This window comes from Arvicanthis niloticus, chromosome 3, assembly GCF_011762505.2.
Source record: "Arvicanthis niloticus isolate mArvNil1 chromosome 3, mArvNil1.pat.X, whole genome shotgun sequence".
Taxonomy (NCBI): Eukaryota; Metazoa; Chordata; class Mammalia; order Rodentia; family Muridae; genus Arvicanthis; species Arvicanthis niloticus.
The window spans coordinates 49,344,081-49,355,448 of NC_047660.1; the positions used below are offsets into that span (position 1 = coordinate 49,344,081).

At 47.1% G+C, this 11,368-nt stretch overlaps 1 protein-coding gene across 1 annotated transcript; it reads left to right on the forward strand.

The window, feature by feature from the left end:
* The first annotated feature begins 356 nt into the window (after positions 1–356).
* Positions 357–5,148, forward strand: Polr3d (RNA polymerase III subunit D). The gene is made up of 9 exons (XM_034499000.2): positions 357–492; positions 703–872; positions 1,504–1,547; positions 2,455–2,606; positions 2,748–2,872; positions 3,134–3,302; positions 3,650–3,915; positions 4,077–4,229; positions 4,370–5,148. Exons 2-9 carry the CDS (start codon positions 708–710, stop codon positions 4,490–4,492), a joined length of 1,197 nt encoding a protein of 398 aa, XP_034354891.1. The 5' UTR covers positions 357–492; positions 703–707; the 3' UTR covers positions 4,493–5,148.
* The last annotated feature ends 6,220 nt before the right edge of the window (positions 5,149–11,368 follow it).

Here is an 11,368-nt window from a genome sequence, read left to right on the forward strand (position 1 = left end):
GCAGGGAAGCTGCAGCCAGTCTCGGCCTGAAGGCTAAGCTCCCTATGTCCGGAGCCCCATCCCGAGCGGCGATCCCACAGCTCCTAGAGGCTGGGCAGTGTGGACTCCACATACAGCAGGTAGGCGACCTTGCAGGCCCCCACCCCCCGACCCTGAGGACCGCACCTCTACTCCCTGCCAGGGGCTGCGACACTCCCCCACGAGTCACACCCCGGCACAGCTCACAAGCCACCCCCATATCCTTTTTCGCCCTCTCAACCCAGCTTTTCCCGACTCCGGGAAGAACCGGGAAGAGAAGGCGGAGGGCAGCGAGGCACCGTCGGATAAATACTATGGTCCGGTCACGCCCCCTTGATGTCACTTCCGCCCCAAGGTAAGATGGCAGCGCCGGGTCCTTGCCACGCAGACTTCCGCCTTGCCGGGAGACCGGTGGCCGGTGGTTGGTCTCGTCGGAGGTGAAGTCGCGACACTCGGCGCAGAGCCTCAACGGAGGTACGTCATGCAGTCCCGGGGAGAGGGCATGTGACGAGTCCGAAGCCAGAGGTGGGGCGCTCCGGGAAGCCTCGCCACGTGGGACGGGGAGGAGCTGAGGTGCAGCTAGAGCGACGCACGGACGGGGGGCGGGAGGCCACGCGGGTGCGGTTCCGCCCAGGGTCCTGGCGTCCAGCCTTTGGAGTCACTTTGTTGTCTACTTTCCTCCAGGAACCATGTCGGAAGGAAACGCCTCGGGCGAGCCCAGCAACCCTGGAGGGCCGCGACCCCTTCTTTCTGGGGGCCGGGGGCTGATTGGCCGGCGGCCGGCACCCCCGCTTACGCCGGGTCGCCTTCCCTCCATCCGCTCTCGGGACCTCACCCTTGGCGGAGTCAAGAAGGTACCTAGGAGAGTGTTTGTACAGAAATCCAAATACCTTGGGTTCCAGGCCATAGGAAGGCAATTCGTGATGTTCATTCATGTACGGCTTTGTGTCCCTGGTGGGATGTCAGCCTCTAGGGAGACCTTCAAGCCTAGGTGCCGGTACAAGACACTGACATGGTTACATAGGCAGTTAAAAGGCAGAGAACCTAGTTAATGCAAGACATTCGGAAGTGCTTATTATGTTCTGGGCACCTTACAAAATCCCATGAAAGTCAGACGAAGTTGCTTTACTTACAATTTTGAGTGTTCGTAACTCTGTGGACGTCAGTATCGAAACTAATAATCTAGTATCTGATCAGTCTTAAGCATTCCAGTGTGTGACCGTGATGGCCTTTATAATTTTTCACTCTACACCAGTAACTGCTCTTTGTCCTCACCCATTATGTGTGTAACAGTAGATGTAATCGGTAGTTCTGAAAAGAAAGAGCAGAGTAAGCACAGGCTAAAGCTGTTGCTTTGCCTTGGGTGATGGTGATGGTCTACCTGTGTCATCCATTTGCAAGTACTGGCAGATCTGTCTAAGCCTTCCCAGAACTGTTGGTCAGTTGAGCCACTTCGAAAATACAGTATTGTCTTTTACTTTTCAGAAAACCTTCACCCCAAATATCATCAGTAGGAAGATCAAAGAAGAGTAAGTACCTAGGACTAATGAACACTACTCACTCTGGTTTCCTCTGAATTTGGGGAAGTAATTAGGTGTGGGGTCTGGGAATTTTAACTTATGCCATTAGCTTATTCACTAATGGTTCTCGTTCGTCAGTCCCAGGTTATGTAGAGGCATTTTTCTTTTTGAGACAGAGACTTTCTACATGGCCTTTCATATCCTGGAACTCAGATGTAGATTGCTGGCCTAGAACTCCCAGGGGTCTGCTTGCCTCTCATCTGTGTCTTGAGCCCTGGGATTAAGCTGTGCACCACCGAGCCTGGCTCCTGTGCACTTTGCATTAGAGGGTCTTTCTTAATTTCTTTCTTTCTGTAATAGCTAAGATAATCAACTTACAGAGAGGGACATTTTATTTTGGACATCAGAATTTTGGAGAGTTCAGCCCATGATCAAGTGGTTCTTTTGCTTTTGGGTCAATGGTATGGCAGTGCACAGTCAGAGTATACCTGAGAGGAGAAAGAAAGCAAGGAGAGTAAGGGGTTGAGTTTCTGTTCTCCTTCAGGAGCTGGACAGCCATCCAGTAGGTTCCATCTCTTACAGTTTCAGCCACCTTCTAATCCTGCTGAGATGGGACTAACCTCTTCATACTTTCCCTTAAGTTTCTCTGCTTTCCAGCCTTTCTACTTAAAGGCAGGAAAAAAAAAAAAAAACCCAACAACAAACAAAACAAAATGTCCACATTTTGGACAAGAAGGTAAAGTAAAAGGAAATTAAAGGCTGTGCTTTATGGAAGATGTAAAAGGTGTGGCAAAGGGTTGGGTGCCGATTCTCATGGTGTACTTACAGGCTCACAGACTCTGCTCAGCTGGTGAAAGGGTTGGGTAAGGAGGCTTCGTTTCCTGAGGCAGACCCTTTTGTCTGTCCTTATTCCCAGACCAAAAGAAGAAGTAACCATGAAGAAGGAAAAGCGTGAACGGGATAGAGACCGCCAGCGTGAGGGCCATGGACGGGGACGTGGCCGCCCAGAAGTGATCCAGTCCCATTCTATCTTTGAGCAGGGTCCAGCAGAAATGATGAAAAAAAAAGGTACCAGGAAGGGATCTGGTCTGGATTGCAGTTCAGACTGCCTGAGAAGGCAGAGCGTGGGATTCTCCATTCCTAGTTTGGTTTTCCTTGCTGTGGCGGTCTTCCTTATTTAACCCTAGTGAACAGCATGATTTCCGGCAGGGAACTGGAATAAGACAGTGGACATATCAGACATGGGACCTTCTCATATCATCAACATCAAAAAAGAGAAGAGAGAAACCGATGAAGAAACCAAGCAGATCCTGCGCATGCTGGAGAACGATGATGTGGGTCCCAGTAGCCTGGGGGACAGGCTTCTTTGTAGCTGCTAAAGAGGGCTGTGAGGGAGCCAGGTCAGGGACATCTTCAAGCTTTTGGATACAGGAGCACTAAAGTGGGGTTGAGGGTGCAGCTCAGTGGAGAGAGTGCTTGCCTCTGTGTGTGAAACATATGCATATGCTAAGAAAAGAGAGAGACACAATTTCCTGAAATGGGCTGTGACATAGGCACACATGCTGACATTTAATGTGACCCCCACTCTTTGGCAGTTCATCGATGACCCAGGGCTAAAGAATGACACACGGAACATGCCAGTGCAGCTGCCACTAGCTTATTCAGGGTGGCTTTTTAAGGAGGAGAATGAAGAGCCAGATGTTAAGCCTTTTTCGGCTGACCCCAAGGAAGAAGACATGGAAGTAGATGCGCCTGCTGTCAAAGGTAACCTGTGTCAGCCAACTTCCCTTCTTCCCTAGCTCTCCCTAGAAGCCCTCACGAGACCTTCAAGACTGCTGCTCAGAGTGTCTCCGTTTCCTTCCCACTCAAAAGTACAAATACAGAATCAAGACATAAGCTCCTGCCTCTGTCCACATGTCTGTGTACCAGTACGCCTGGCCTCAGCTGTGCTGTTTTAGAGAAGTCACACACTCTTGAATTTCTTTCTTGTTCCTCTGTGAAACTTCTGGCTGAGCAATAGTGAAGCCCATGGATGTAACAGGTCGGGGACAGAGAGCTGGCTTAGTGGGTAGGGCTGCTTGATATCTTTTCCTTTTTCTCACTTTGGGCAGTGAAAGAGGAGCCACGGGATGAGGAAGAAGAGGCCAAGGTGAAAGCCCCTCCAAGAACAGCCAGGAAGACCCCTGGTCTCCCGAAGGAAGTGTCTGTTGCAGAGCTGCTCAGGGAGTTGAGCCTCATGAAGGATGAAGAGCTGCTGTTCCTTCAGCTGCCTGATACCCTTCCTGGGCAGCCGCCCACTCAGGACATCAAGCCTATCAAGACAGAGGTGCAGGGCGAGGATGGACAGATGGTAGTCATAAAGCAGGAAAAAGACCGGGTATGCTCAAGAGCGAGTTCTGGGAAATTTTTAGGCAACTAGCTCCAGGACACAGCCCTTGATATGAGATTCTGCCTCCACTGCAGTTCTCTCTGGGAAACAGAATAGGATTCATTCATGAAAGCTGTTGCCTAGTAACTACCTGCTGCTTCTCTCCACAGGAAGCCAGGCTAGCAGAGAATGCTTGCACCTTGGCTGACCTAACAGAGGGTCAGGTGGGCAAGCTGCTCATTCGAAAATCGGGGAAGGTGCAGCTCCTCCTGGGCAAGGTGACTCTGGATGTGACCATGGGAACAACCTGTTCGTTCCTTCAGGTATGACCCCTATGGGACAGAGTTTAATACTTGGGGAAGTATTAAACAGCCTGTGCTGAAGTGGAAAGAACTTCTGGGTCACTGCACTGAGGGCTGGGTGTGGGTGTGTGGTTCTCACTGATGTCTCTGTTGAATGACAGGAACTGGTGTCTGTGGGCCTTGGAGACAGCAGGACAGGGGAGATGACAGTCCTGGGACATGTGAAGCACAAACTTGTATGTTCTCCTGATTTTGAATCTCTCTTGGATCACAAACACCGGTGAAATGGACAGATGGAGGAAGATGTTGACTGTGCCATGACCGCGCGTGTTCTCATGCAGCCCAGAAGGCGCCTCCTTAGCGCACCCGATGCAGCCTTTGGGAGCTGTAGTCCCAGTTTCCCCGACTAGGGCCTGTGCTGCCCCCTCCCCCCAGCAGCTGTGAATGGGACCTCACACAGCATGAGTATGGAAGGCACATCCTCACCTCTGGGAACTTGACCCTGCTATTTATTTTTTATTTATGTCTTAATCCTCAGCTGACTGCATTCTCCCAGAGAAGGATGGGGCAGGATTCTTTTGGGGAACCATGGGCTACAGGGATGGGAAGGGGAGGGGCTCAGGTGGGTAGGAAAGAACAGGGATGTGATGGAACTTGAGATGTAAACTCAGTCCCAATTCACTAGTTTCTAGTTCTGTGTCCTTGAACAAACTACCTAACCTTTCTAAGCCTCATATTCCTCACTGGGAAAACATGAGGATAATGCCTACCTCACAGGGTTGGTGAGAGGATCGAATGGAATGTTGTAGATGAGAACTCCTTGCACAAGATCAAGCATACATTATATAAGGGGGTGTGTGTATACACATGCATATATAGATATGGATACACGTGTACATACCCATAGGCGCTCAATAAATGTTAGTTTTTCTTTCCTTGAGTCTATTTCCAAACCGATGAACATTATATTCTGAAGAAGTAAGTGGTTCTGTTCACATCCTTACTTTTATGACTCCATTGCTTTTAACTCTTTCAGTGCTGTGCCTGAGACCTGGAGCATGCTAGGCAAGTGCTCTACCTCTGAGCCATAAGCCCCAGCTCTCATTCATCCTTACTCTGCATCCCATTCCCGCCCTGGGCTGAAGTAATGAATGAATGTTCATGTCAGCTCTTCTGCAGCTTCTGTCCCTTGTCTTAGCCACCTGCTTCTTGTTGGAGTTTCTGTTGGAGGAAATTAGAGGAGTCTCATGGCACCCTGCAGGGCCGCTAGGTGATGTGGTCAGAGGACCACTTACTCTTTCACCCTCTCCTGCAAAGAGTGGCCAGTAGACTAACTCCCATAAAGGTATTGGTCAAGAGAAACATCTGGTCAGAATTCCCGCTACATCTCATCCAATGATGCTTAAAAGAACAGCCTTGGTGAGATTGGGGTTGACATTTGATGGGCATGCTCACACTTTAGAGGCTTGGTGCTTGAGCTGTTCTCTTCTGCCTCCTTGTGTCACTAGGTCAGTATGTCATGCCTGGGTCCCACTGCCATGCCTGCTACTTCCTGGGGTCATGCCTGGGTCCCACTGCCATGCCTGCTACTTCCTTCCTGGGGTCATTGTTCTGCCCATGATGCCTGGGAGAACATCCTAGTCAGCAGGGCTGAGGCATTTTCAAGATGGAGGAAAGACACCTTAGCATGTAGCATCTACAGTGATGAAGCCCAGATTCAGTGAGGGCTGCCAGGTGGCTCTAGAACCATTAGGTACTTCTTGCAGTCTCTCTTCTAGTCTGTGGCTTATTGAGCACAACTGGGGCTTTTCCTACAGAGCCTCTTAGGATACCCAACCAGCTACCATGAAGAGATGGAATAGTGACTACATTTTTTAGAACCAGAAGCTCATATTCTGTCAGAAGTGGTATTCCTGTATTTCATCATGGAGAACAGGAAAGGAAGGGGTTCCCTGGGAGTGTATGCCAAGTATGCTATGAAATCCTGTCAGGTCTAAGGCAGTTTTGATTAGCTCTGGGCTCTAGCCCTTTGTGCTTTTAAATAGCTGATGTACTGCCTTTGGGTGTCTGTAGGATCCTCTCTGTTCTGATCTACAACCTCCTGCTTCCCTCTGCCCCCCTTTTTGGAGTGTCCTTGTGTCTAAAGATGTTTGGTATTTTGCAATCCATAGTTCTTTGGGATTTTAAAGTGGTGGTGGTTGTTTTGGTTTTTTGTTTGTTTTTGTCTTTTTCTTAAGTGAGACAATATCTTTATGTAGCTCAGTCTGGCCTCAAAGTTTCAACCCTGCCCTGGCCTCCTGAAAACTTCAATTATAGGCATGCACCAACCATGGACAGAAACCCTTGGATTCTTGAGCCTTCCAAGAAGATGCTGTACCACCTCTCACTCACTTCACCATTTAAAATGCCTTACAGTGAAGCTTTCGACTGTGTTAGTTCTCACCACCTGTCTCTAGGTCCCAGATGCACAAGTTAGAGAGCTCATTGGTAGGAAGCTGGAAAAGTGAGACCAGTCTGCTTTCTTGGCTGAGTCTCTGAAGGGAAGCATCCATTTCTACCAACAAATATGTGCAAATAACGGGGGGTGGGGAGGCAGTTGATACAAGGGTGCAAATGAATGCAAATATATTACTACCTGCATCTGTGTGTATATATATTGTGCTAGAAACAGAACTAAAGACTTGTTCATTTCTTTGTGTAACACGGCTCTGTAGGCTTCAGTCAGGCTTGGGATTGACTTCATTTCCACAGGTAACCTTGGAGGGGAAAAAAATCACTTGTCCACCCTCAGTTTATTTTTCTTAATTTTTTTAAAAGGAAGAATGTTATCACCATAGCTCTTTTCGTATAGTGTTTTTATTTTTAAATTAAAAGTAAAGACTTTTTTTTTTGAGTATCAGACAGATAGGTTCCAATAAGAGACGTGTGACTAGCAAGCTTTTATTAAGTCATACTTTGCTTATGCTTTATAAAACATAGAACCCCTCTGTGATTTCTGCATCTTTTCCCTGCCACACAGACCTTGCTGCCCTATCACAGTGGGCAGGCTGTACTCTCCCTGCAACCCCATGTCTTTTCCCCAGGTCTAGATTCAACTTTCCCCAGATGTTTCTTGGTCTTATTTTTGAAAGCCTTCAGTTCTCTGAGACTGTCTGGCCGCTCTACATAAATTAGCAAACTCAGGTTCAGTGCCCTCCGCTTGTTGCCAGCGTTTAGGATGCTATAGCCAGGAGATAGGAGTTTGAGGCTAGCCTGTGCTACGCAATCAGGTCCAGGTAAATCTAAAACTCACATCTCTGGTGTTTTTTGCTCCTCTTTCCTGATTCCCTTCTCTGCACATCATTTGTCTTCCTTTCATTTCTTATCTTATCTGATATTCCCACTAGAATATGACTGTAGAACACAGGTGAGTCTTACAAATTTTATTTTAGTACATAAAATAGTTTCTTGTACATAATGTTCTGGTAGAAAGAATAAAGAAATAACAGTGTGCAAATCTCATGTGTTTTGGTCAACACCTACATTTCTAAACAAATATATGAGAAAATAGGTCCAACTGAAGTGTCACTCCCTCTTCCAGGAAGAAGAAAGGATCAGGCCAGCCTTGTGAGTTGGGCTTTAAGGACGTTCAGCCTTTGTGGCTTTGCCTTGTGGGTGTACAAATGGTACTGTGTTTTACCTTAATGTGTCACATAAGCTCATAAATCTCAAAGTGATCATGGAGGGTGGGAATTGCTTTATGTAGACATGTGTTTGCATCCTTGGGACCCATAATGGGTTAACTGAGCTACCTTTGGTTGGCCCTTTGCTGCTGATAGCATGGTTAAAGGCAGGCAGCCTCCATAGGGTGGTGGCTGTATGGTAGTGTTGGAATTGGCTGCCCCTTTGATGGGAATAAGAAGTACCTCTTTTGTTTTCTTTGTCTTTTGAAACAGGATTTCATGGAGCTCAGACCTGCTTTGAACTTGCTATGTAGTAGAAGCTGGCCTTGCACTCCTGATCATCCTTACTTTGCTTCAAAATGCTGGCATTAGAGGCACGTACACCCAGCTGACATAACCCTTTTAGAAACAACTCTTTTAAGATTGCTTCTAGTCTCTCATTAAAATTTAACACATGGGGTCAGGGTGGTGATGTGCTTCAGTGGGTAAAGATACCTGTTGCCTAGCCTCAAGCCTAAGTTTAATCCCTGGGACCTATCTACATGGTAGAAGGAGAAAGAAACAGCTGTGTGATTCTGTCTCAAACCTCCTCACATGTGCCATGGCATATGCACACCCATATATGGAAAAATAAATAAATATTAAAAGCAAAACACTTGACAAAGTGTCCCAACTTGTACCTGCCAACACTTCATGACAGATATTCCCCTTTTGGGGTGGGCTAACTGATTCAACACCTAGTGATATGTGAAGGGCCCAACCAGCCTATTGTGCCACACAGTATTGCAGTGCTTTGCAGTACACTGGCCTGACATTTAGCTCTGTAGGCATGAGGACTGGAGGAAGGATGGCAGTTGTCCCTTTGGTAAAATTTATCTTCTGCTCCACAGCCCAAAGCAATGCTACTGTCTCATGAAGCTCTCAGTTCACAGAGGTTCCCTTATATGCCAGACCCTGGCCCACTGATATTTGCTAAGCTCAAACCAGCTCTGCTCCTGAGGGCTGCTGTGGAGCAGCACATCCTGAGGGCACATCCACACTAGACATGTGGATTGGAAAATGGATGTGTTTTCTCCACTCAGTGGACAGAACTCAAAGTTGTTCTCATAGCACTGACTTGGACTGTTGACACTAGCCTGCCCACTTGCTCTGCCATTTGGAAAACTACAGACTGGCAGGTTAAAGATTTCCCTTTTCAGAAACATGAAACATGGATGGAAAAAAAAGCTGGTAGAACCATCTGGGTTAACTGTAGATTAGCCATAGTGAGGGTTCATTCTCTAGTGAAACCAACTAGCATCAGAGCATGGCCTGAAGCTGCACCAACGAGGTTGTCACCTTTGGTTCATTGTGACCTAGATATGGCAGCACGCCTACCACTATAGATTGAGCACCAAGTAAAGGACCCCTGTTTCATATGCACAAGCTGCTGCTGCACAGACCCAATCACAACCTCTACAAAAGTTATAATGTGTCAACCAGGCATGGCAGCACACACCTGTAATCCAAGCACTCAGGAGACTGAGGCATTAGAGTTGCTGTAAGTTGAAGGTCAGCCTGGGATATATAGTGAATTCCAGGCTAGCTTTGGATACAATTCAACCCTATCTTAAAGGACAAGCACACAACACACACACACACACAAAATAAAGATGGGGGGAGTTGGGCTATGCACATACCTCACCTGGTAGAGCACTTGCCTTGCATGCACAAAGCCCGGGTTTGTTCCCCAGCACTGCGTAAACAGTGTGATAGTACATGGTTATAATCCTAGCACTCTGGAGGTAGAAGGTTCAGAAGTCTGGGATACATGAGATCTGTGTGTCACACAAATAAAGTGTGTCTTGGTAAGGGAGACACAGCAGAACACGAGATCCTTGAGCGTTTCTGTGTTAGCTGTCATTGCTGTAGAAGCCAGGTGGTGGTGCCACACACCTTTAATCCCAGCACTTGAAAAGCTGAGGCAGGTGGACCTCTGAGTTCCAGGCCAACCTGGTCTACAGAATAAGTTCGAGAACAGCCAGGGCTAACTGTCTCAACAAACAAACAACAACAAAAACAAAACACACTCAATAGAAACAGTAGGAACTTAAAGATCCCAGTCCAGGTCAGCTGGCTCGGTTGTCTCTGGATGCAGAGTGCAGGAGAATGTCATGCGAAAGATGAAATGGAGCAGAGGTGCCTACTTCACAGGTGGACTCTCTTTTCTTCCTCCTCCTCTTCCTTTTCCTTCTCCTCCTCTTCCTCTACCTCCTCTTCTTCTTCTTCTTCCTCCTCCTCTTCGTCTTTAAAATATTTACTTTCTGTGTATGACTGTTTTGCCTGCATGCATTTAAGTGCACCATATATATGCCTAATACTTGGGAGTCCAGAAGAGGATGACTGATCCCCCGAAACTGGAGTCACAGACAGTTGTGACACACCATGTAGATGCTGGGAATCCAACTGATCGACAAGTTCTTAACTGTAACTAATGAGCCTTCTTTCCAGTTCCAAACCACTTCCAATGGCCAACTTCCTCCCACTAGACTCTACCTCCTGAGCCTCTGGCACCTCCTAGTAGGGCTTTTAAGAACTCATCAGCATTTTTTTTTTTTATTGTTACTAATGAAATCAGAGCCTTTATGATGCAATTCCAAAGGACTATCAGCTGACAACCTTTTGAAACAAATGTACCTTTTAGGGGCTTCTTTCATATTAAGACCATATCACCCAACCTTTGGCAGTCTGGAGGCTGCTAGCTCACAATTGTAGGCACCTTTTCAGGTTCTCTTCTTGCTGCCCCAGTCCAGTGAGGTGACTTTGACCACCCCATTGTGGTTTCTGAAAATAATCTTACCATATTTTTAAACTCTGTAAAGATTTTCAGCCAAACAAAGGCAAAGTTCTGATTACAGTAGTCTTTTAGGGTTGTCAGTGAACGTTGCTCACTCTATATAGAATACTATATAGAGTACTATATAGAGTATCTGGTACTGTGGAGGGAGGAAATGACCTCTCCAGAATTCAAATCCAAATAGTTTCTGACTGTACCTTTGATTTGGTTGACTCTCCCTTTGAAAAATTCATGGTTTCATGGAGACCATTTAACTACCATTGAGGTAGTATTGGGAAACAGGGACTGATAAGAGGTGATGTAGTCACCATGATTCCACTCTCAAAAACAGATTCATGCAATCACAATCACCAAAAAGAACCTGAGAAAGTGCCCATGGTAGTGAGCTTGTAGCCTTAAGAGGGTGTCAAAGCTTGGTGATACGGTTTTAATATGAAATGAGGCCCCTAGACACACACACACACAGCTTTGTACTGGCTAGTTTTGGGTGTCAACTTGACACAAGCTGGAATTATCACTGAGAAAGAAAGCCTCCCTTGAGGAAATGCCTCCATGCCATCCAGCGGTAAGGCATTTTCTCAATTTGTGAACAAGGGGGAGGTTCCAGCCCATTGTAGGTGGTGCCATTCCTGGGCTGGTAGTCCCGGGCTCTATAAAAAAAC

What these genes read in the sequence shown, in the direction of transcription:
- Polr3d (XM_034499000.2), top strand. Translation starts at nt 708, where the DNA reads ATGTCGGAAGGAAACGCCTCGGGCGAGCCCAGCAACCCTGGAGGGCCG. An exon ending in AGTAGGAAGATCAAAGAAGA is followed by an intron (nt 1,548 to 2,454) that starts GTAAGTACCTAG and finishes CCTTATTCCCAG; the next exon opens with ACCAAAAGAAGAAGTAACCA. An exon ending in AGAAATGATGAAAAAAAAAG is followed by an intron (nt 2,607 to 2,747) that starts GTACCAGGAAGG and finishes GATTTCCGGCAG; the next exon opens with GGAACTGGAATAAGACAGTG.